The sequence below is a fragment of the Pleurotus ostreatus genome (genome assembly GCF_014466165.1).
Source record: "Pleurotus ostreatus strain PC9 chromosome Unknown scaffold_2, whole genome shotgun sequence".
NCBI lineage: Eukaryota > Fungi > Basidiomycota > Agaricomycetes > Agaricales > Pleurotaceae > Pleurotus > Pleurotus ostreatus.
Genome location: NW_023503157.1, coordinates 2970696 through 2992996, shown reverse-complemented (window position 1 = coordinate 2992996; position 22301 = coordinate 2970696). Strand labels below are relative to the sequence as shown.

The window sequence follows — 22301 nt, the reverse complement described above, 5'->3', positions numbered from 1 at the left end:
GGTCTGATTAAGAACTTTCAGCTAGGAGGAACCAAGGAAGAACACGATCAACGTCGATGATTTGGAGCTCGCGAGTCTCCCTACCGAGTAAATGTCACCATATTTAGCTGCCCACTGGCTGAATCTAATTTCTGTTCAATAAGATATGATCACAACATGCTAAAACTCACTGGAGGAAAGGAAATAATCTAGGAAACTGCAGAACATTTCCTAGGATGGGAGCTGTTGGTGGCCCAGGGGGAAGGCCAGGTTCTCGGTGACCATAATTCCGAAGCCTAAAAGCAAGGAACACGGTCATTAACACGAATGTACCAACTAATGTACCGGTCATCATGGAAGGTCGTGGTTGTATTATGAGGAGTAGGGCGCAGGCGAGCACCCTTGCGAGCCCTTTAAACCACGATCCTTTGATTAGCACACGGTAACCTCTCGAAATGATCGAATTTCTCTCATGTCATTGAATACTTCGAGTGGGCATTGAATCGATTCCCATAGGATGTTATCTAAGCGCCTCGAGTTGTAGATGTATCCCAGTAATTCAATGAACACGCGCCTATGTCCCTTGTCTTCTGCGAGAAACCTGCAGAGCAGTGGAAACTAACGGTTTCTGATAACCCCATGTATGACACTTAGTATCCGCCGAGGAAGTACTGCAGGACTCCGAGCGCATGCCATGGTGTAAAGGCTGTTCGTTACAATGCTAGATGGCGAGCATATCATTGGTCTCAGCGTGACATGCAGGCTACTTAGCTTCAGCGGACACACCACAGTCCATCCACCTCATGATGGGAAGGTAGCGAAGGTGGCCTTCCTGACAATTCAAACTCAGACTTACGGACTCATTGCAGTGACTCAAGCAATACTTGCTACTTCCAAGTTCCCCGGAAAAGTCGTTCCTACCCTTGTCACGGTGGCTCCACTCATGGTTCCATCGCCGGGTCGACATACAATCATGTTCTGGGCCTGTTTGAAGGGTGTCAGGACCGTCTCCGGCGCTCCAGAGTCCAGACGCGCATCTTGATAGAGACGCCATGTATAATGGTTACTGTGTTCAATCGTCTTCCTCGAAACGACTGGATTGGCCCGGCGCGAGGCTGCTACGAGATAAGACTGCATCTTGGCTGCATCATACGATCATCACGACGACATGCCGCTTCAACTTACACGCTGATTATCGAGGCGTACAATGGGGATGATCTCCTTTCGCAAACCTAAACATTCAAACGCCACTGCGGATTTTGAGCATGCAAGACAAATGCAAGAGATCCCTTTGCTCGTTCCTGGTAGGTTAGCGAACACTATTGGCAGACCCAGACTTCACTTGTCGATGCGATGCGTATCATGGCCCGGGCCCAGGACTCTCCCCCCAAGCTTTGTGACTCGACTAGAGGAATCTTTTGCATTATCATTAGCATTGGCGCCGTCTCCTGTCGCAGTTGCAGTTGCACCACCTCAACCCGCTCGTCTACGACCCAGACATCCAAATGCCAGTGCCCAGCGTATCAGCATTCATTGGTGCACTCGCACTGATGGCGGGCGCATTCATTGTTTATGCCTTTCAGTTCCGGAAATACGGCCGTCGCGAGGGCAGCCTCCCCCGGACCGCCAACAACCCCAATCCCAGGAAACATCCCGCAATCCCCTAGGTCGTTTCCATTCCTCCAGTAAGCTCATAACCACAGCGTGTTCGTGGTGATGGGGTATCTTTACTGAGCAGATTTTATGTAGATCCAGCCAATGGGCGGCTGAATATGGAGACGTCTGCTCAGTTGAGTGAATTCGGATGTATAATCATTGGTTGTTGATGAATGCGTACACCCGTCTGACAGCTCAAAGTCCTTGACCAAACTACAGTGGTCCTGAGCAGCGGACGTGCAATCAAGGAGGTTCTAGACAAGAACGGCCTCTCGACAGGAGATCGTTTCCGGCCGTATACAATCCTTCCCAGAACGATGGGCCCCGTGGAAAACACTGAGCAAGGAGACGAGGGGGATTAGGAACAAGGTGGATGGGGATTTGTTCCTGCAGTGTGAGGAGGCGGTGAGAGGTGGGGTGCTATCTGGAGAGTGTCATCGAGGCGCGGGATGAGTTCGGCTTGATTCGTGAGGAGGTCAGGCGTGTGCTATTTTATACCCTTATCTGGAGGTACCTTCGTGACGCTTAATCCTCGAGTCGAATACTTACCGGTTGATTGGCCATTTTGACAGAGCGATAGGCCGAGTTCTGCTAGACGCTGGCACCAAAACATCTGCTTCGTTCCTTCATTCGTCATGGTGATGGCTTGCTACCCGGATGTCCAGGCGAAGGCGCAAGCGGAAATCTACCAAGTTCTCCGGGACGATCAACTCCCTGTCTTGGAAGATAACGGCAATCTTCCGTATCTACACTCATCAAAGAGGTATCCCAATTCTATTTCCCTCGTACATACAATTTTTGAGAAGTTTGCCTGCTGCAGCTCCATCGATTCAGACCTATCGCTCCGTCCGGGATACCGTGTAGCCTCGCGAGATACTCAAGTACGTCACACACATATTTTTGCTTCTGCGCCAAACGATTCTAACTGTCCCCTCTATATCAAACAGTACAATGGATTCGTGATCCCTCGAGGCTCGATTATCTTCATGAACATATGTGAGTCGTCCTTCAAGTGGTTACTACATCGACCTTTGAAATGAGGTCACTTCCGGGGGTGTATACGTGAGTCGGTATAGTTTTTGTCTCACCTAGAGGCTGATGGGGCATGGGCGCAGAGATATTCGACAATCCGGAAGCCTTCAAACCTGAACGATGTCTTCTTTCCGAATTCGGGACGAAGCCCAGGGCGAGTACTGAAGGCTTGCGAGATAGCCTGCCATTCGGTGCTGGTAGGGTAAGCATTTATTTACATAGGATCTATGCCTAGCATATCTGCCCTGGGGCGGAGATAGCGTCAAGAAACATAGTGAGAAGACTACCCTATGTTGGGCGCTGAGCGCTGATCCTCATGCCTAGGCTATGGACACCATCAACCTCCTCTGGACGTCCAACTTCAGCCAGTACATGTCCGGGACCTGTACGATGGATTTAGAGAACTACCTTGCGCGTATTTCCATTCTCTTGCTTGCCCCCTCCCTGCTCTGCCGCCTGGAATGGAGTTCGCGCTGAAACCCTTCACCTGTAATATTAAAGCACGGAGCGAGGCTCGCGCATCCTTGATTCGGCGGGCGTACGACGCAGCGGCACTGATTAATACTCGAGAATCTCGAGAAAGAGGTGTCAATAGAATGGCGTCGATATATAGTATCATAGTGTTGATTTTAATGTTCATCTCCGTTCCGTGAAGTCCAGATCTTGAGACTTGAATGCCGCTATGTCCAATATCTGAGATATAAGAAGGCGCAAGGAGAAATCTGGATGTATTCGGAGGTCTAAACGTCTGCTTACGATAATGGTAGTGACCCCACCGGGGAAAGCAGAAGCGTATTCAATCTTAGCTGAGTGAGGCGACTGATTATCGAGTAGTCTGAAGGAGAGTTCAGAAGTCACATACAGTTTTGATCGTGCCCCTGCGCACCAGTTTGTTCTGCAGCTGATCCCGTTTTGATGTAGTTTGCGAGTGTGTCGTTGACACGATTTTGAACGGTGTAAAAATGTGCGGGTGCTCGGAAGGAAGAAGCGAGTTATCCATTGCATCTTTTCATTGACTGATTCACCGCTTGTAAGCTGCGAAGTCGGCCAATGTGAGATATTAGAGAAGTGCCGCCCGAGGACTGATCCATGGCGGATGTGTGGAAAGGGTGGTCAAACGTTGGCGGGGTTTGGTTTCAACGGTTCGCCACGGGTGGACGTCGCCAAATTGGAAATTCAGTGACTGTGACCACAACCACCATCTTCCACCTACAACTATGCGACAATCGCCCAATTTCACTGGACTAAGGAAACCAGCACAAATGTCCTGACCTCCTTCTCCGAGACTGGCGGTTGGCGGCCTCGACTAGCCTTCTTGCTTGCCGAGTTACCTCTGTTCCAAATCCTGGTGTTCGCCGAACCTGGTCGCTTCTCCTAGCACTCGAAGCTTGGGGATCGAGGGGACTGGGGTGTTGGGTTTCAGGTCGTTCATGCACACTCATAGCCCACCGTGCAATATGCAAACTTGATCTCTCATACCGCAACGGCATTCTTGCGCTCACGAACCATAAACCTGGATAAACTCCCGCGGGCTGGGTCCTATATCAAGCAAACGTCCAAGGTCTGGGATTTCTGCCTTTGGACACCGAGTCTACGAGGTGCACAGGGTTTTGAAGTTCTTCAAGCCAATCCATTCCTTAGGGGCCGAGATCGACAAGAACGACCAAGGGAGTCGTCTGGAGAGAGCAGGATTCCGGGCGTCCAGCTGCGACAGTGACTCGGCAACATAAATCGGGATCTCTAAGGGTGGCATGTCCAGTCGTTAGCCAGATGGAACCCCCGCTCCAAAGCAGTTATGCATGCGTGGGGCGTTTCATGGGGTGCGTCGACACATATCCTTGCAAAACCCATAAACTCGGCTCTGCTGAATCGGCAGATTTGGCCATTATCACTCGTCGTAAGCAAGGGTATTGCAATTGATCCTGCGGTCCGAGTTGCTGACTTCTACAATATAGCTTGCTGCGTTTGGATGCCTTCAAACTTGGAAGTAACAATTACGAATTCTTGATCTCCTGCCTCGAAATGGAAGCCGCACAATACTTGATGATCTTGACGGATTGAAGCACACGATCTGTCACAATATCCAATCATCATGTTGGTGGTGGTGGAAAAGGAACGTCGAACTCACGCTGACTCGATCTTTTCGTTTGTGACGCGCCTGGGTCACGTGGACGGAGGCAGTCTATGTTGGGGACTTACGTCGGGTGACACGCGTTGGGGCTCAGTGGCTGTCGCTGCTAGAGGGCACGGACGATTGCACTTGTAAGGCATCCCAGGCATCGTGGCGTTGTTGAGGGCTAGACTTCAACAAGATTTACAGCAGCGTTGGGAGTCGCTACTGCCTCATCAGGCGGCGTAGTTCATTGGCCTTTTTTGCGAAGATGGTCACTCTTTCCAACACTTGGGAGCCAGACTGCCATCGGGGTGAATACTTCCGGTAGATGTTCCTTTACCTCAGTCATCGAGATCTTCTGCAATTCGTGGCCGATCTCGAGGCTATCCGGAGGATTGGATCTAGCAATTGGCCACGTCTATGTTCTATTGGAGTCGCGGCGTTCAGTCACGATTGTGCCTTCCGAGCGTACTGAACCGTGGAGCTAGCAGGAGGAATCTTCGGCAGGGGATTCACATATTCTGTGCGTGGAGAGAGATAAAGTCGAGATGTGATCCCATGAACGGGCTTCCAGCGTTACCTAAAGTTGGTTTTGGAAGTCGTCAAGCTCAGAATGTGGTCACAGTCCAGATACGCCGCTTTCTCGCCCCTTAAAACGCATGGCCTGAAAAATCCTTCCTAGTCTCCTACTCTGACAACAAACACCCCGGCCACATCTCAGCTTCCCTCATCGAAGATGAAAGACCATCATTTCCGCCCTCGTCAAACCTCCGCGTCTCACCAGCCTTGCTCGACAGAGCGGATGGTCAACCCTTGGTACTTCACCCAGCTGCGTCTACCGGTCTACAAACACGGCTACATGAGAAGATTCCATCCATACCCATGCTCCAAACGCCGACGAGACGAAACGGATCCTTGGATGGTTCTAGCATAGCTCATTGCTACTATTTTACAGGTCTGACACTTTTCACGCAGGATGGGTTCCTCCAAGAGTCAACAATTCGCCCTACAGACGTGAGTCCTCTGTCCGGTGCCCCGGGCAGCTCCTCACCCTTTTCTCATCTGTCAGAACACAAATTATGAGGATGAGAATGAGGAAAGTGACGCGCGCCAGGAAAAGGGTACAATTTTTCTGCTCGTCGTGGACGTACGTTTTCTATTTGATTCTTTTGTCCGCTTTTTACGAGGCAACAACCACCAGAACTTGAATGTCTCAGCAGAGCGAATTTTGATGTCTGGTCGCAAGATGTGATGTCGTTCTTCACTCCAATGTTTGTAAACAGTCTCCGCATGTATGGTCCCTTCTGACGGCTGTTATCCAGATGCCCTCCACTAAGCACTCAGGCCGCCTTCTTGACACAGTATCTGTATAATGGCTGCGCGAATGAATATGTACATACTAATTTGCATAAAATGAACTTTGAACTCGCCGTACTTCTTGACGTTTTCGACTCGATCACACGTTGCGAGCTTTGACTGGTACCACCACGTTCGAACGAATATGGCCCACTCGACGACCACAACCGCTTCGCACATTCTCACTAAATATTCAAAATGCTACATCTCATGTAGTTCTACACAATCATCGCAAGTGGATGGAGGTGGGGAATGGCAACACTTTGTCAATCCCGTCCTGGAACTCGTGCTGGACATCAGAAAGTCGCGTCTGAACAACGAACTGGAGTCTGTCCGGCTTCGCATACTATGGAATATGGATACCAGCGGGATCAAGAATGAAGTACCGTTTGTATGTGGGGTCTTCACGACGCGTCAAATATATGTGCTGACATGAGTATGCGCGAAGGAGGACCTGGATCTCCTTGCCTACTCTGACATTCCTGCGTCGGCTCAGCCCATGCCGAGTCTTCCTCTCAAGGCCGTCTATCGGGATGCTGTCGTTGGCATCCGCTATCTATACCCGATTATCGCGACACCTGACGCACAGCCGGTACTTCGTCCTCTCTGGATCTGTTGCTCGATTTTGACGCGTTTCTTTTTGTCTACTACAGGCTTTCCGCCGATTTCAGATCACTTTCGCCTCGTCTAACTCTGCCCTCGAGTTCATCAACTCGATACGCAACGTCTGCCCCTGCAAGGTAAATCCCTTGCCCAGCAACGCGAACACTGTGACTTCGATCCGTGCAAGGCCAACTCAGGTAGGAAGACAGTCATTTGCTGGCTCTGCCCCGCGTCGTGGAGTTGGCTCTCGAATGCAAGCTTCATTCAGGCCTTTGTCACCGAACACCGCTGAAAGCGCACGTGTGGCTACCTCTGGCACAAGGAACAACATGGCTTCATCTTCTAACCTGCCTTCGGAGGATTCACAATCGCAAAATCTACGTGACCCTCCGCTTCAAGATTCTGCACCACCAGCGTCGTCCCCTGTGCGCGTGCCTTCCAGCGACGACCCTCGGGGGAGCTCAAGCACTCTCAGTTCCACCCCGGACTTCGGTGGCATTCGGCCCACCCATCTGCCTAGTTCCACTTCCCAGGTGACCACAGTCCAACCGCTGCCCTCCCGTAACAACTCGAGCGACGATATGAGAAGTCAAGACTCAGCTCGCCCTGCCTGCGTCGGATGGGCAAACGACACTAGCTCGTCATTGGGGGAGCCACGAGCTATGGCAACCACGAGTCTTCGAGCCAACAGTAGTGATCTTCCTGGATCCACGCCCCCTTCTTCTAGTGCTGGCGATACTTCTATGCCTCCACCGCGTCTTCCCTGGCAGACACCTACGCCTGACGCGAGTTCACTTCTCTCATCTGTCCGAGACTCCACGAAGCTTTACGACCTCTCATCTAGCGAATTAGAGGATCTGGTCAGTCGAGTGGTGTGCGAGGAAGGGTTCTCTAAACTGGTGTGTGTTTTTCGATTGCCTTCTGTCGGATTGATTGATTGCAGTTGCGGTGGGTGCTCAAAGTTGCAGCAAGTGGAATCGATGTGGCGGATAAAGGGCTTATTGCAGTAGAAATTATACCGTGGCAGAACCATGGGCCGTTCGCTGTGTTGTTAGAGGATCGAGGATGGGAAAAAAGCGAGACGATGACACAATCGGGCTTTGTTACATTTCAGCCAGGCGAGGCAATGAACATAAATCATTCAATCTGCCCTTTCAGCGACTCTGCTACATGTCGAGCAGTAGTGCACCGTTCTGTATGCTGCCCCAGGGTTTTCGACTAAGTTGCGGCGGATTTGAGGGTGTGGAAGCGAAGTCGCAAGAAACTGGGAGTGATGCTTGACGCTTCCAATATGGCACCAGGGCGTGTGCGGCCACTGAAGGGGACTGAAAGGTTGCTGATTTGAGCTCCTGATCGCCAACCCAAAATTGCTGTGGTATTTCCTTTCCAAGCGAGCATCAAGCATTCTTTTTCTCTTCCGGCATGGAATATTTCTCCGCCGCAACGACAGCGGGCTGGCGAATGTCCAAACGATGAGATAGCGATGTACGGCTGAGGACGAGGAGACGCGAGGTGTGTGAAAGAAGTTCAAGTCGGTGGAGATGACTTGCGGGTCTCGTGCACACTTCTGGAATCTGCCACATTTCCGACGGTTCCCAATTTGAACGTCGCTTGCTATCATTCGCAACGACCGACGCGACGATCCTCCTGCCGTCAGCTCTCGCGATTGTGGTCCAGACGAGATAGTTTGGTCCTGGAGCTTCTTGTTCTTATTGTTTTCATCGGTCGCGAAACTCAAAGCCTCAAGGATTGAAAAATCTCAAGTAAGAGGCGAGCGCGCTGCCGAACATGCTTGCGGATAATCCATCCAATACGTCGGATCGTATTTTTCCTCGCCGCAAACTACGGTTTGTAGAGCCTATCTTCGTCTTCGTCTTCGTCTTCTGGCACCGCCCGGCTACACTAGTCGCATTGCACCAATGCCCGGACTTTCACGCATTGCAGCCAAGGATTCAAGGAGCGGAAATTGACGCGATTCAACCTCAAGGCTTCGCGCGCCTGACCGAACGTCGCGTCCAGGTTCTTCACGTAGCGAATGTGATATCGAGAAGTTCTTTCACATCTCTCCAATTCGTCGATGGCTTTGATTGTGCAACACGGAGCACGGTTTCCACGTTGCGGACGAAGTCGAGCCCCCTGCAGTGGACATAGCATTCCTTGTGGCGGAAATAGAACTCAGACCCTCTGGTGCAATCTCTGAAGACTCGCAACCTCGGATTGGCAGGCGTCTACAAGGACCAGGAGATTTGTTCTTCATGTTTGAATGTTCCAAAGTGAGTTCTTCGATGCGGTCCCGTGTTCTTCAGCTTCATATACGTCGACTTCATTGCCCATTCCACTTCGTGTTTGAGGCGATCCACCTTGAGAGAATACTCATTGCTGGTGTTATCTATCTTGCTCGGTCGGCCTCAATGTTCCCGCTTCCCTTATCCTGTGACTTGATATGCATGTTCCTGCCGTCTCACACTCAGTAGTAAAGTCGCACCAATGTGGTGGTCATGCTCAACGAACTTACCGACTCGGGTTTTGTTCCTGCAGAGCCATATTTGGTAATACCGACGTCACGCTGTGACGTCGTGACGCTCAGTGCGGGAGTCGGGAAACGTCCAAGTGATGCGGCATCTCGCAAGGCGATGTCTCCATCTGCCACTGCCATTTTCCTCGTAATAGGATCCCTTTTCTGTATACCGTCACATTCGCTGCTGCAAACGGTAATGTTTTGTACGCTGCAAACCAACCACGCGTCAATGAATAGCCTCATGCAAAGCACAAGGCGACTTTGGTGCTATTCCAGGGACGGCGGACCCTCTCTACTTCTTCGACTTGGGATTGAAGCTGAGGGAAGCGGCTGAACGAGGCTAGTGCCTGGAGGATGGAAGTGGGACGCGACGAGCAGGAAGCCAGTGCCCGGAGGATAGACAGCTGAGCTGTTTCCAAGAGTATGTCGTCCTCTAGCAGCTGTCGAATGCATTTCTACCGTAGATGGCTCCGAACTGCGACATTAGGACCCAGCATTGGTGGAAACTCCACGTTCTGACTCGCTGTTCAACGAGAGTATGCAATGTAGTGTTTGAGGCTGCTAATGCATACCTCGCCTCCCGTCTGTTCTGGTGCCGCTGCTTCGCATCTGGGGAGGGATCTTTGCCTGAACTCACAAACCATGGAAATGGATTTCGTGCAAGGTGGTAAGTGTGTACAGTCTAGCGCCCGTTCAGAAACTACCCTTTCCTGACAACTATCAGGAAACCTATTTTGAACATTTAATCGAGGCCTCAATCTTGATTTCCTCATCAAGAACTCTCACGCGGGAAAATTCAACGGCCTCAAAACGCGTGGTTTCGCGCGGAAAGGTTGCTCTCACTTTTCCCTTCACCATCTTGCCATTGGCCTAATTAACAATGACCCCAAACTTTCGTCCGCGTTTTATGAGTGCCACCCACGTTCCATCCTCGACGGAGCGCCTCATGAATCCGTTCTACCACTCTCAAGTGCGGCTACCACCGTATCGAGCTCGTTACCTACAACGCTTTCACCCATATCCGCGAGACCAGTCATCCGGCTGGGCTCGCGATGTTGGAGATTCCGATTTTGAATGGGACGATTTCCTGGAGGCACGTCTATTCATTCACGGTGTGAACATGGAGTTGGGGCAAAGCCTCTTTGCCATGGTTGTACAAACTCAGCGGCTTATGTTTACATCCTCACAGATGGTGGACGCGTTTCAACGGCTTGACATTAATTCTGTTCCACGCCCCGACAATGTGTACGCGTTTCCCACTCATGCAGCGAGTGAAGAGCAGGTAGAAATTCAGCAACATGATGGACATCGAGCGGCTGATTCCAGCACGGCCAGCCTTGTATCTGCCGGGGTCGAGGTATGTTCATCGTGGTCCTTCGGGGGGCTATCCTCACTGCCTCGTTGTAGACGCAGACTATAGATGCCGTGGCTCCACATCGTAGCAGCGATTCAAACAGGGTGCCCGGGGTCGAGGACTCGGACATTGTGACACCCACGGGTGAGGAAGACAACCAGGGAGATCGCTTAGACGTCAGCATCATCCTCTTCATCCCTGCTTCCCCTTGACCTGAACCTCCTGCTCGCTGTATACCATAGACGGGAAATGCCGTTTCCCATGTGCTTCAAGAAGCTTCTTCATCAACCCACCCCATGATCGCACTAGCCCATGACTGTCGCAGTGTGAGCCTAGTCGAGGTTTGACGCCGCGTAAAACTAAAAGTGGAAGGCCAAAAAGGTACGACAACACGGCCGTCGGCCTATCCCTGGGGAAAGCACTGACGGTCCTCACCTCAGAATTGTAGAACTCGTTGCCCTGTTCCGGCCGACGTCTTGTGTATATATTCCTGGTGACGCGTTCCCACTCTCGCTGGCGTGGCCGATTATCATTAGAAAGGCTGTGCTAAACCGACAAATTCAACATGCTCTCAACTTGTATATGACATTTCAACCATCCATCCCCACGCAACCCTCCCTCTTTGACCGACCCACTCGTTACACAGGCGACCATCCCCTCCCATCGTTCGGCAACATCACTGCCCAGTACAAATGAGCAATCGTAACGATGTCTACAAGAGGGAATTAGTCCCGAACCTCCGCGGGAAGGGCCATCGATCTTAATAAACCACCGCGTTTACTTCTCGGTTCACGCATTCAGACACATCCTCCATTTCAAATAGTCTCTGGCTCGTCTTTGGCTATCTCGACCCAATATTTCACTATACTGTTTCGTTGATTCGGCCACTTGATCCCACTCTCCGACTCCCTCTCTTCTTTACCATAACATCATTCTTTCTCTTCATTTGTAGTGTTCATACCCATTCATTTCTCTGCCATGCTCTCTCCCGGTCGTCGCCGGCATTTCTCCCCCTATTGTTTATGTCTCGTAATTCGCTTCGGCTGTATTGATATCCTGCGAGCACGAGCGCGTGTTTGTAGGCATTGGGTGGCTCTATAGACCCGCCGAGAATGCATGTACAATGTTGCCGATATGTTAGTACCCTGTTTGTGTGTAGAGTCCACGTTGAAGCCACCAAGTCTATATTTTCCCAGGTAAGTGCCGATAGGTAATTCTGGTAGCGCCTACAACTACGACTTGATGGTATCAATGGGGGAAGAAGACCTCGATATGGTCTCCGCGCATTCAAGATTGGGGCTGGAAACGATGCTGGGAGAAGCTCGCGCCCGCAACGTTCACAGTGCAGCGGCGTCGTAAGCCCGCCTGATTAGCGACGCCCGAGCCTCACTCCGTACTTCCATATTGCAAGTGAAAGGCTTCAGTGCAAATTCCACTCCAGGCTGTAGGGGATTAGACGTCAGCCGAGCTAGACGTGTGAGAGAAGAGGCATCCGTACATGGTAGTTCTCCAGGCCCATGCTACATGTTCCAGACGCGTCCTTGCCAAAGTTGAACGCCCATAGAAGGTTGATCGCATTCATTGCCTAGGTAAGGATCTTAGCGCTCAGCCTCCACCGAGACGTACGTGGTTTACTCACGATGTTTCTTGACGCCATCTCCGCGCCTGGGCAGATACGCTGTGCATAGTCACGCCCGTGTAAGAATAAGCCGCAAAAGTATCGATGCTAAGACATTGCGCACCCTGCCGGCGCCGAAATGCAGATTATCACGCAGACCTTCGGTGTTCGCTCCAGGTTTTGTCCCGAATTCGGAGAGTAAGTATCTTTCAGGAATGAAGGATTCCGGGTCATCAAAGAGTTCTAAAGGACCCGTCAGCAGAGCACATTGGTCATAGCTGAGACGCACCGGGATCGTGGTATATCCCCCCTGTTAAAGCAAGGGGTTTTAGAGGGAGTATGGGCAATAAATGTGAAGCGCGACTCACATGTATTCATGAAAATAATTGAACCTTGAGGAATCACGAAGCCATTGTACTAAAGAAACATGAGAATCAAATCACTCAGAAGCAAAAACATTCATACTTGAGTGTCCCGTGATGCTACATGAGGTATCCCGGTAGGGATGATAGGCCTGAATCTATGGAGCTGCAACATTGATACTTATCAGAAACTGTATAGAACGGGCCAGTTGGGTTTACTTGCCTCTTTGATGAGCGCGTTGAGATAAGGAAGACTGCTGTAATCTTCCAACACGGGGAGTTGGTCGCCGCCGAGCACTTGGTCGATTTCAGCCTGTGCCTTCAACTGAACCTCGGGGTAGCAAACCATCGCCATAACGAACGAGTGAAGAAACGAGGCTGAAGTTTCTGTGCCTGCATCTAACAGAACGCGCCCCATTGCTCTGCCGAAACGATCAATTGATCTGTCCCCAAGTCTCGCAAAGGCTCCACTCGCCTGACTTCGTCACGATTCAACCCAAGTTCAGCTTGCGATTCTATCACGCTCTCGAGAGAACAGCCCGTCCGCTTGCCGGATCGGACGGCCTCTTCGCATCGGAGGAACAAATCTTGATCGAATGCATTCCGGATTTGCTTCGCCTTCTTGCTCAACCGCTTCCATGGTGCCCAGCGCTCCGGGACGTGCCTCAAGATCGGAAAGAAGTCAAGAGGCGGGTGGTCGAATGGGGCCGCCAGCTCGCTAATGCACACTGTTCCTTCGAAATACAGTTCTGCTTTGCTGCCTGCGAAGCGGGGAATGGATTTGCCGTAGACGAGGGTTGTCATGACGGATGCAGTGGTGCGCTTGATGTGAGTGCATATCTCCTGGCATGGGTGTGAGCATGTTTTCTTATTTCAAGATTGTTAATGAGCTGCGTACCTTCGGCGATTCAAGAACATCGTGGAGTAACCGTAGATATTCCGTTTGCTGGACAGCCCAATAGCTTTGTAGTGCCTCAGGTGCTAGCAGCGTGTGCGTCGCTTTGCGCATAGCTTTCCACCTATGCGAACCTTGTGCACACTCCAGCATTCAGTCTCGGAAGTACGAAATGGCACTCACTGGCATTGTCAAAGATTTGATATATCCCCTCCGTATGAAGAATGGTATACGGCATAAACCGATCGCTGGTCGAGAGGCCGTTCTTGTCCAAGATGCCCTTGACCGCCCGACCGCTAGTTAAAACCACCATGGTTTGGTCCAAAACCTTGAGCTAGAAGGGGCAACGTCAAAAGCAGTCATTTGGGACGCAAAGGACGGCACTCTACTGAGTAAATCTCCCCGTATTCAGCGGCCCACTGGCTGAACCTAGAAAGTCCGTTCAGTAGAGCAGTATATCATGATTCATGATGCGCCTCGGGCTTACTGAAGGAAAGGAAATTCCCTAGGAAACTGGGGGATGTTTCCCAGAATGGGGGTTGTTGGTGGGCCAGGGGGGAGGCCCCGCTCTCGACGGCCATAATTCCGAAGCTTGAACGCAATGAACACGGTCGTCGCCACGAGTATACCAACGAACGCGCTGGGCATCGTATCGTAGAACAAGGTGCTCCTTTAGTTATTCAGTTATGGGGATGGATCTGCCGCCGTTTTTATCCCATGCGGCCGGTTTGACACACACGGAGAAGTGAGATATTTGTTATTCGCAATCTCTGGAAGCGAGCAATGTATACAGGGTCCGTCTCACGCGAGTTCCACTGTCATTGTCATTGAGTGGTCAACTCCGCATAGTGTTAGATCGCGTCTCGATCTGCGGACGCGTTCCCATGCGTATGTCCAAGTTCTTTGCTATACCATGTGGCATAGCGGCTGTTTCCTGAAAATCACTGTACGAGTGCTGCGTGTTCACTTGGCGTGTAAGTCGACCCGTGTGTGCAGAGGCCGCAGCAGCGCCGCGCATGCTACTTTGGGTAGCTGGTATATCGATAACCAGGGAACATTCCGTTTAGCCGTGCAGGACACAATTCGTTCATTATATGGGTCCTGTTCGCACAGTTCGGCATTGGTCGCGACATAGAGCCAAATTGCTCACTACGCCGTTCCTTCAGCTTCAGCTTCAGTGAACACGCCAACAGTCAGAGCAAATAATTCTCTCACCGAGACGCTCTGTGTTTCGGGTGGATGTTCATGTTCCCAGATCGAGCCACCACTGGCATAATATTGCACGAATCCGGAGTCCGAACGGATCCCGAACAAGTCTGCGGCGACGTTGTATCCCCGTCTCGGAGGTTCATTCGAGATGGTTGGCCTGGAGGATCCAAGTCAAAGCGATCGGAGTATGTTGACTCCGTGACTTCCCTTCTCGGCCAATCAACTAATCAACTTACCTCTTCGTTCAGGCCCCTTAAATTTAGCTCCGGCGCTTCAGCCTTCAGTCCTTCCCGGCATAAAACAGAACCAGAAATCAGAAATCAGAACAGGGCTGTATATTCTATTCTATTCTCTACGTGTTGCGTACACCGTATACGTATACTCCGATTCCAAGTCCAATTCGCCCGGTAACAAGAGCACGCCCGATGCTCATAAAAGGATTGGACATCCACGAATTAACATTAACATTAACTAGCGATTCACAGGGCCTCCGCCTCGTACGCCCGCGCCTCGCTCCGTGCTTCGACGTTGCAGGTGAACGGCTTCAGCGCGAACTCCACTCCGGGCTGTGCGCGTATAAACGGTGTCAGTTATATGGGTGGCGGTTAGACGCGGGGGATAGAGGGGGCGAAGGGGGAGGGGGGCGACGCCGTGGGCATGGTTGTGAGTGAGATGCGTACCTCGGGCGATTCGAGGACGTCGTGGAGGCCGTCTGCTGGACTACCCAGTAGCTCCGCAGCGCTTCGGGCGCGAGGAACGTGTGCGTCGCTTTGCGCATCGCCCTCCACCTATTCGTGCCTGCATTCAACCGCCATACCATATATTATATATCATACATCATATACCATATAACATATAACATATATCAGCATTCACCATCACCACGCAATCCACCTCAACACGGCCGCCCCGCCTCGGGGCCGAAGCACAGACGACTTGGACGCCGTAACTCACTCGCATTATCATTATCGAAGATCTGGTATATGCCCTCTGCGTCCAGGACCCAGGACCGCGTACGGCTGGAAGCGGTCGCTCGTCGCTCGTCGCGCGCCCGCTGCTCAGGACGATCATCGTCTGGTCGAGCACTTTCAACTATACATAAACACAACGTAAGCATGGTTTTGCAAGAAGGAAGGAAGGAAGGAAGGCGAACCGCACCGAGTATATATCCCCATACTCCACCGCCCACTCGCTTTAAAGCCCAAGCCCTGCTCAGTAACCCATCTCCTCGTCGATCGAGCACGCCCGTACGCAGCGCTGTACACTTACTGCAAGAACGGAAACTCCCTCGGAAACTGCGGCACGTTCCCCAGGATGGGGGTGGTCGGCGGGGCGGGCCGGGGGGCAGCGCGCGCTCTCTGCGGCCGTACTTGCGCAGTGTCAGCACGACGAGCGCGGCTGCTGTCGTTAGGGCGAACGCGCTGATGAGTGCGCTGCTGCTGCTGCTGCTGGGGTTGGGCTGGGGATGGGCATCGCTGCGTATGCTCGATGCTAACAGTAACAGCAGAAGATTGACTATTGACTATTGACTATCGACTATTGAATATAGACAGAGTGTTGGCCGCGACTGCGACGGGTTGAACGACGGGATGATTGGGGGATGAAGCTTGAAGCTTGAAGCCAAAGCCACTAACGCAAGTGTCGCGGCGGCCAGAGCCTGCTTTTAGGCCGCAGGCCTGTGTGGTGTGCGAGAGTGATATACGATACACATCGACGCGCCGAGTCGTCGGTCGGCAAGATTGGTGTGGTGCTCGCGAGGTCGATAACCGGGGTTCGGGGAGGGATCGGCGCGTATGTTAGGCGAGTATTTGGTATTTGAGATCGCTGAGAGGTGCGAGGGAGGAGGGGGCTCAGCGCTCAGCGCTCAGCGCTCAAACCCCGCATTATTGCCTGGCCACGCGTTCGGGTGAGGATATGCGGATCTTCGTTCGGATGTGCAAAGGTGCTATTGCCATTCGTCGGCTCGTCGTTGATCAATCGAATCGAAAGTACTAGGAGGATATCCATCGCGTCCGTCAACGTCCCGCGATCAATCCGCGTATATAGAGCACCGCGGGATTCATAATGGCAACGATGGTCTGAGCAGGTTTTTGTCTTGATAACGATCGTGCAGCCGCCGCGGGAGGACTCGAGTGCGGACCTCACGCTGAGCATGGCCAGAATCAATAGAGCAGGAGCCGGGAACGAGCAGGCGGGTGTCGATGACGTTGATTGCACCCGCGGGGACTTTCCGCCAACCTCGATATACGCCATAGCACCCGTACTATAGTAAGACTCAGCGTCGGCGAACCCAGAAAGGCAACCGAGTCGGCTTCTCGTTACGTCACCAACCTCCTACTAAGTAGTGTCCAATATCAATGTCCACTCATCGATCATCCGTCATGCATCATATCAACTCCCAAGCAGTGTCACCCTCCTCACCTCCTCACCTCGACAGTGCATCAACTCACCTCAGGCTCATTCCTACGGATGCATCGACTCGGATGACTCGGATGACTCGGATGACTCGGAAGCATCATTTCCGAACGTGCAGTGTGCCACAGCGTTCTACCTGCCCCGTGCCCCGCGTGACAGCGCTCAGCGTCGGTAGGGTTGCCGTACATAGTTGGTTGGTTGGTCAATATCAACGGTCGGTCGGTGCAATCCACACGTCCCAACATACATAAACACACACCTATTGCCCTATTACCCCGCATCACGTCTCACGGTCTCAGTCAACGATCGAGGTGTACCAAGCATTCCAGATGTCGTCCAACTCACCCACTGTGACTATGACTACTTATGCAGTAATGTCCCGGTGTCTACTGTAGTAACAAGCCTTGGCACTGATACTGTGATGCATGATGCATGATGCATTGATGACTTGTGAACTTAAGCTTGTGACTGAAGCTTGTGACGCACGACGCACGACTTGGCTAATGGACGATGCATCGAATATCTCAATTGAGTATATTGAGTATATTGAATATTGACGCATGATGCCTTGCACGGTCGGGCGAGCTGATCACTGGCAAGTGAATTCAATCAGTCCATGCTTGATGCTTGATGCGTGGTTACTAGTCTCCTAGCACTTGCCACTACTAGCAGTGGAATTACCAAGTACCAGCACTACAGCACTATAGCACTCCAGCACTCCAGCAGTGCAATTTCCCAGTAACTTGAAGGTCACGCTGCGCATGCTATGCTACTAGTAGTTTCTCCCCATACCCATACCAATTCCAATTCCAAGGCCAAGTGCAATTGCAACTAGTCCCACTGGTATTTCCAGACCAACTAGTCCCACTAGTCTCATTAGTCTAAGAAGTCTCATTCTCATTAGCAGCACTACCACTAGCACCACTAGTACCCGCACACCCGGACTATCAGTGCTAAGTGCTAAGTATCCAGCCCAAAGCCAGCTAGTGAGCCACCCGAAGAATCACGCAAGTGACTCAATACGCGTACGTTGATACGTTGATATGTTGATCACTTCCCTTCAGCTCCCTTCAGCTCAGTCTCAGTTATTCGCTATGCGCTACGCGCTATGGATAGAGATGACAGAATCAGACGATCAATTCGTAGTAATACAATCAGAGGGCAGCAGTCAACAGTCAACGATCACAAACAAAGGCAAAGACAACAGAGGGGGGGGAAGGAGTCGTACACCGTCCAGCGGAAATATGGTGTACAGTAAGTAATGAAATGCCGAACAAATTGAAAAAAAATGAAAATGAAAATGAAAATGAAAACGATGCGTGAGCGTGAGCGTGAAGGGAAGGGAAATGGGGAAGGGGGATTATGCATATGCGCTACAAAGTACGGGTGTGTATATAGATGTATAGATGCTACAGTGTGATTAAACGATGGCGATGCTAATGATATATGTATGTACGTATGTCGTGGTGGTGTCAAGTCCAAGTGGAAAGCAAAGTGAAAGCTGAGTGGTTCGTTATATGGTGTTTGTGTTTTTCGTGTTCGTGTTCGTCGTCGTCAATGTGCAATGTGTACGTGGAATGAAGGTTGAAGAATGAAGGTTGAAGCGGATAAAATGGGGGAAGCGAATGAACGTGGTGATGCATTGATGTTGTACCGAAGGCGTGATTCGCTGTAATCGCAATCGCATGAACGCCCGTCGCAGAACGGGTAGTGGGGCGCGTCGCTCCGTCATCGGAAGCCTGAAGGGGAAGTGCGCGTGAATGGTGAATGGCAAATGGTGATTGGTGAACGGTGAATAGTAACATGGAAGGCGAAGCCTCAAAGACGGCGCCAGTTCGCAGCGTTGACACGGGGGCGGAAGTTGAAGTGGCTAACACGGGGCGTCCTGTCCGTCTCCACCTTGGCGGCAGGGGCGGCGGCGGCCTGCGCAGATGGGGACGGGGAAGCGGTGGTGGTGGTGGTGGTGGTGGTGGTAGGGGAGGCAGAGGAGGCCTTGGGGCCGCCGAGCATGACGCCGCCGGTGAGGACGGTGGTCTTGCCGCCGTCGTAGGGCGTGACCTCCTTCTTGGTGGTATCGACGTACACCCGCGCCTGGCGCGCGCGCTCCCTGCGGGACTGCTTGAACGGCACCGCGTTCGCATTCAGCTTCGAGGCCGCGGCGGGGGACGCCGAAGCGGGGGCCGCCGCGACCGGGGACGCGTTCTTGGACGAGAACGAGAGCGAGAACGCGGAGACGGAGGTGGCTGCGGTGCTGCGCGAGGAGTTGGAGGCGCGCGAGGAGCAGCGCGAGTGGAAGAGGGAGCCGTCGAGGGACTCGGGCTCGGAGTCTGAGGAGGAGGAGAAGGTGGAGAGCGGGGACGCGGAGCGCTCGAGCATGGAGGGGACGGGGAACTGGTCGAGGATGGGGGTCATCCACGTGGGGGCTGCGACCTCGTCTGCGATCATGGTGAAGATGTTGTCGTCCTCTTCCGTGTCCTGTTCGAGGAGCTGCTGCGCGAGGGTCTTTTTGTCGACTGCCGCCGGGGCTGGAGCCGGGACGGGGGAGAAGGGCGCGAAGGCGGTGGGCGAGGGGAGCTCGTCTGACCAGATGGTGATGAGCTGGGACGGGGACTGGCCGGCGACGCGGATGGAGACGCAGCCGGGGTCGACGAAGAGGTCGAACTCTGCTGCGCCGAGGAGGGAGATCCAGTCGAACCACTGGACGGCGGCGGCGATGCAGGCGTTGTAGACGGGGCGCGGGGGGAGGCAGGTGGGGGCGAGGGAGAGGCAGCGGCGGCCGGAGCCGCGGAGGGGCTGAGCGGGGACCCAGGAGGGGGCGAAGGCGGCGATGAGGTTCGCCTCGAGGACGAGCTGGAGGCGGATGATGGAGGTGGCGGGGTAGGCGAGGATGAGGGGGCGGGTGAGGAAGGAGACGGCGTGGGCGACGGCGATGGTGAGCGAAGAGGCGGCGGCGGAAGACATTATGTGTGTGGGTGTGTGGGTGCTGTTATTATGTGAAGTGGAAGATCGTGAATGGGAACGTAAATGCAAAGGAGCTGGGAATGGTCGAATCGGCCTGCGATAGAGCGAAGAGGGCGGGGAGGTTATAAAGGAGTCAAGTGACGTGGATGGGTAGCAACGAAAGCGGGCTAATGGGTGGTGAGCAGGCTAATGCGGTATTAGCAGACAAGTGGAATGCAACCAGAAGAGGACAGAATCTAAAACGAATTGGTCGTGATGTCTTCTGGCCACCCAGCTCTCTCTTTATACACCACAATCAGGCATTGTTCCTTTTGTTCGTGAATACAACAATAGCACGCGCATCCATTGTTGTCCTTGTTGTTGTTGCTTTGCCGTCCCCATATGGTCACCGTCCCATTGAGACTCCGATGGAGGGGCTTGAACTCTATTTGTGCTTACTCTAGCCGCAAGTACACAAACACCAAAAATCCGCAAGCTAGCCCCTCGCACATCGTCCTCGTCGCTACCAAACAATGGCAAGTCCCTCTGAACACTTGTTGATGCCTGCATCACAGAGCTGATCTCCTTGACAGCCTCTCGCCATCGACCTCCTGAACCCGTCCGCCGACTACGAGCGCAAGCAGCACAAGCTCAAGCGTCTCGTACAGTCCCCCAACTCGTACTTCATGGACGTAAAGTGCTCTGGTGCGCCATCCCCCCTCTCTCCCTAATCCTGTTGACTGGACATTAACATTGCACGCAGGGTGCTTCGCCATCACCACCGTCTTCTCACACGCACAGACCGTCGTCCTCTGCGGATCGTGCTCCAGCGTCCTCTGCCAGCCCACAGGCGGAAAGGCCCGTCTCACAGAGGGTGCGTACTCTTCCCTCCCTCCTACCTCCATCTTATGCCCACTATACCATATACGCTTATACTCACCCATCCATCTTCCAGGCTCCTCGTACAGAAGGAAGAACTAAGCGCACCACCGCATCGCCAAAATCGTCCTTCGCATACGTACACGCATTTCTTCTTCTCTCTTGTGCTGTATACAGTTACACGTGTGGTATAAAATACAATCATATCACTCTCTGTGCCATCCATCGCTCCATCGCCCTTGTGTGCATTCTACATACATACGTCTCACCGTCCACCTCAAGATACTCCTAAACGTGAACGCACTTGAACGTCTGCGTGCATCTGCATCTGCGTACACCGAGTCCATCTTGATTTTGAGTCAGTGGGACAGATGGTGTAATCGCATCCGGATCCGAGATTGTAAACTCCGTGACTCGAGACCCACTCTCCCCCTATACTCGTGTTCGTCCCTACGCAGAGTCGTATTCGCTTCCGTGCAAGTACCTCACGCACTCACACACGCTCTTCACGCCAGTCACACCCCAATATCAATACCCACAATAACAGTGCACACAATTGTCAATTATCGAGGAACCATCGCTCCTCCGTCCCTCCTTAGCATCCGTCAAAGTTGTGCCAATGCAATGAGCTACACAGCGTAGCGTCGCTTCCATTCCCTTATTCTACTATCCTATCCTACACACGTACTTGCCGGTGCCTGCCGCTACCCGCCCGCCCCCTCATCGACTGTCTGTGCGCTATGTAGTACATATAGTACATAGCGGATGTTCGTGCCCGTAGCTCGCGCAGTTGACGATCGTACCTACGTCGCAAGCTTTTTGCGCAAGTCTGTGGAACCCACGCAGTTACCCTCCATATGCGACCTCTTCACCTCAGTCACCTCACAATAACGGAATCAAAGTATCAACGTACGTACATGTTCTCCGAGGGCCGAGCCTCTCTAAATACACAATTACGATTACGACTACGTATACGATTGCAGTGATGGAGGAACGACCCGCCCGTCTGCCAGTGCTCGTCCCTAGCATCCGTCACTCAATCACTTAATCAGTTAATCAGCTAATCAGCTAATCAGTTAATCACTTCGACCCGTCTACCCTTCCTACCCTTCCTACCCTTCTACCCTTCCTGCCCGCGCACCATGCAATGCAATGCATACTCCGTGCTTATTGTGATGCCATGCTGCCATGCGCAGACGAGCGCAGGCGAGCGCCCTCCGGCCAAGCAAAAATATTAAAATACTAAAATATTCCCATACCAACTCCCATCCCACGCTTCGATCTACCAACCCTTCAGCGCTTCAGCCGGGATGCTCATTGTCTTTTGTTTTGTCTTTCTCCTCGACTAGTGACGCCTTGTTCCCTATTCGCG

General features: G+C 52.5%; 6 protein-coding genes across 6 annotated transcripts; 3 read left to right on the top strand and 3 right to left on the bottom strand.

Moving 5' to 3' along the window:
* Positions 1-6281: 6281 nt before the first annotated feature.
* On the top strand, positions 6282-7961 carry PC9H_003937 (uncharacterized protein; the record flags this gene model as incomplete). The annotated part of the gene is made up of 4 exons (XM_036773529.1): positions 6282-6527; positions 6585-6728; positions 6790-7638; positions 7683-7961. The coding sequence occupies 4 exons, from the start codon at positions 6282-6284 to the stop codon at positions 7959-7961; spliced, it is 1518 nt and encodes a 505-aa protein (XP_036635002.1).
* A 2176-nt stretch (positions 7962-10137) lies between these two features.
* On the top strand, positions 10138-10958 carry PC9H_003936 (uncharacterized protein; the record flags this gene model as incomplete). Its single annotated transcript, XM_036773528.1, has 3 exons — positions 10138-10614; positions 10665-10787; positions 10854-10958. The coding sequence occupies 3 exons, from the start codon at positions 10138-10140 to the stop codon at positions 10956-10958; spliced, it is 705 nt and encodes a 234-aa protein (XP_036635001.1).
* A 990-nt stretch (positions 10959-11948) lies between these two features.
* PC9H_003935 (uncharacterized protein) lies at positions 11949-12946 on the bottom strand (the record flags this gene model as incomplete). Its single annotated transcript, XM_036773527.1, has 8 exons — positions 11949-12053; positions 12110-12196; positions 12251-12289; positions 12354-12472; positions 12519-12539; positions 12598-12646; positions 12695-12757; positions 12794-12946. 8 exons carry the CDS (start codon positions 12944-12946, stop codon positions 11949-11951), a joined length of 636 nt encoding a protein of 211 aa, XP_036635000.1.
* Positions 12947-12990: 44 nt separating this feature from the next.
* PC9H_003934 (uncharacterized protein) lies at positions 12991-14134 on the bottom strand (the record flags this gene model as incomplete). The annotated part of the gene is made up of 5 exons (XM_036773526.1): positions 12991-13434; positions 13490-13620; positions 13670-13820; positions 13876-13915; positions 13974-14134. The coding sequence occupies 5 exons, from the start codon at positions 14132-14134 to the stop codon at positions 12991-12993; spliced, it is 927 nt and encodes a 308-aa protein (XP_036634999.1).
* A 4794-nt stretch (positions 14135-18928) lies between these two features.
* On the bottom strand, positions 18929-20071 carry PC9H_003933 (uncharacterized protein; the record flags this gene model as incomplete). Its single annotated transcript, XM_036773525.1, has 1 exon — positions 18929-20071. One exon carries the CDS (start codon positions 20069-20071, stop codon positions 18929-18931), a length of 1143 nt encoding a protein of 380 aa, XP_036634998.1.
* Positions 20072-20452: 381 nt separating this feature from the next.
* On the top strand, positions 20453-21031 carry RPS27 (40S ribosomal protein S27; the record flags this gene model as incomplete). The annotated part of the gene is made up of 4 exons (XM_036773524.1): positions 20453-20590; positions 20644-20755; positions 20814-20924; positions 21006-21031. The coding sequence occupies 4 exons, from the start codon at positions 20453-20455 to the stop codon at positions 21029-21031; spliced, it is 387 nt and encodes a 128-aa protein (XP_036634997.1).
* Between the last annotated feature and the right edge of the window lie 1270 nt (positions 21032-22301).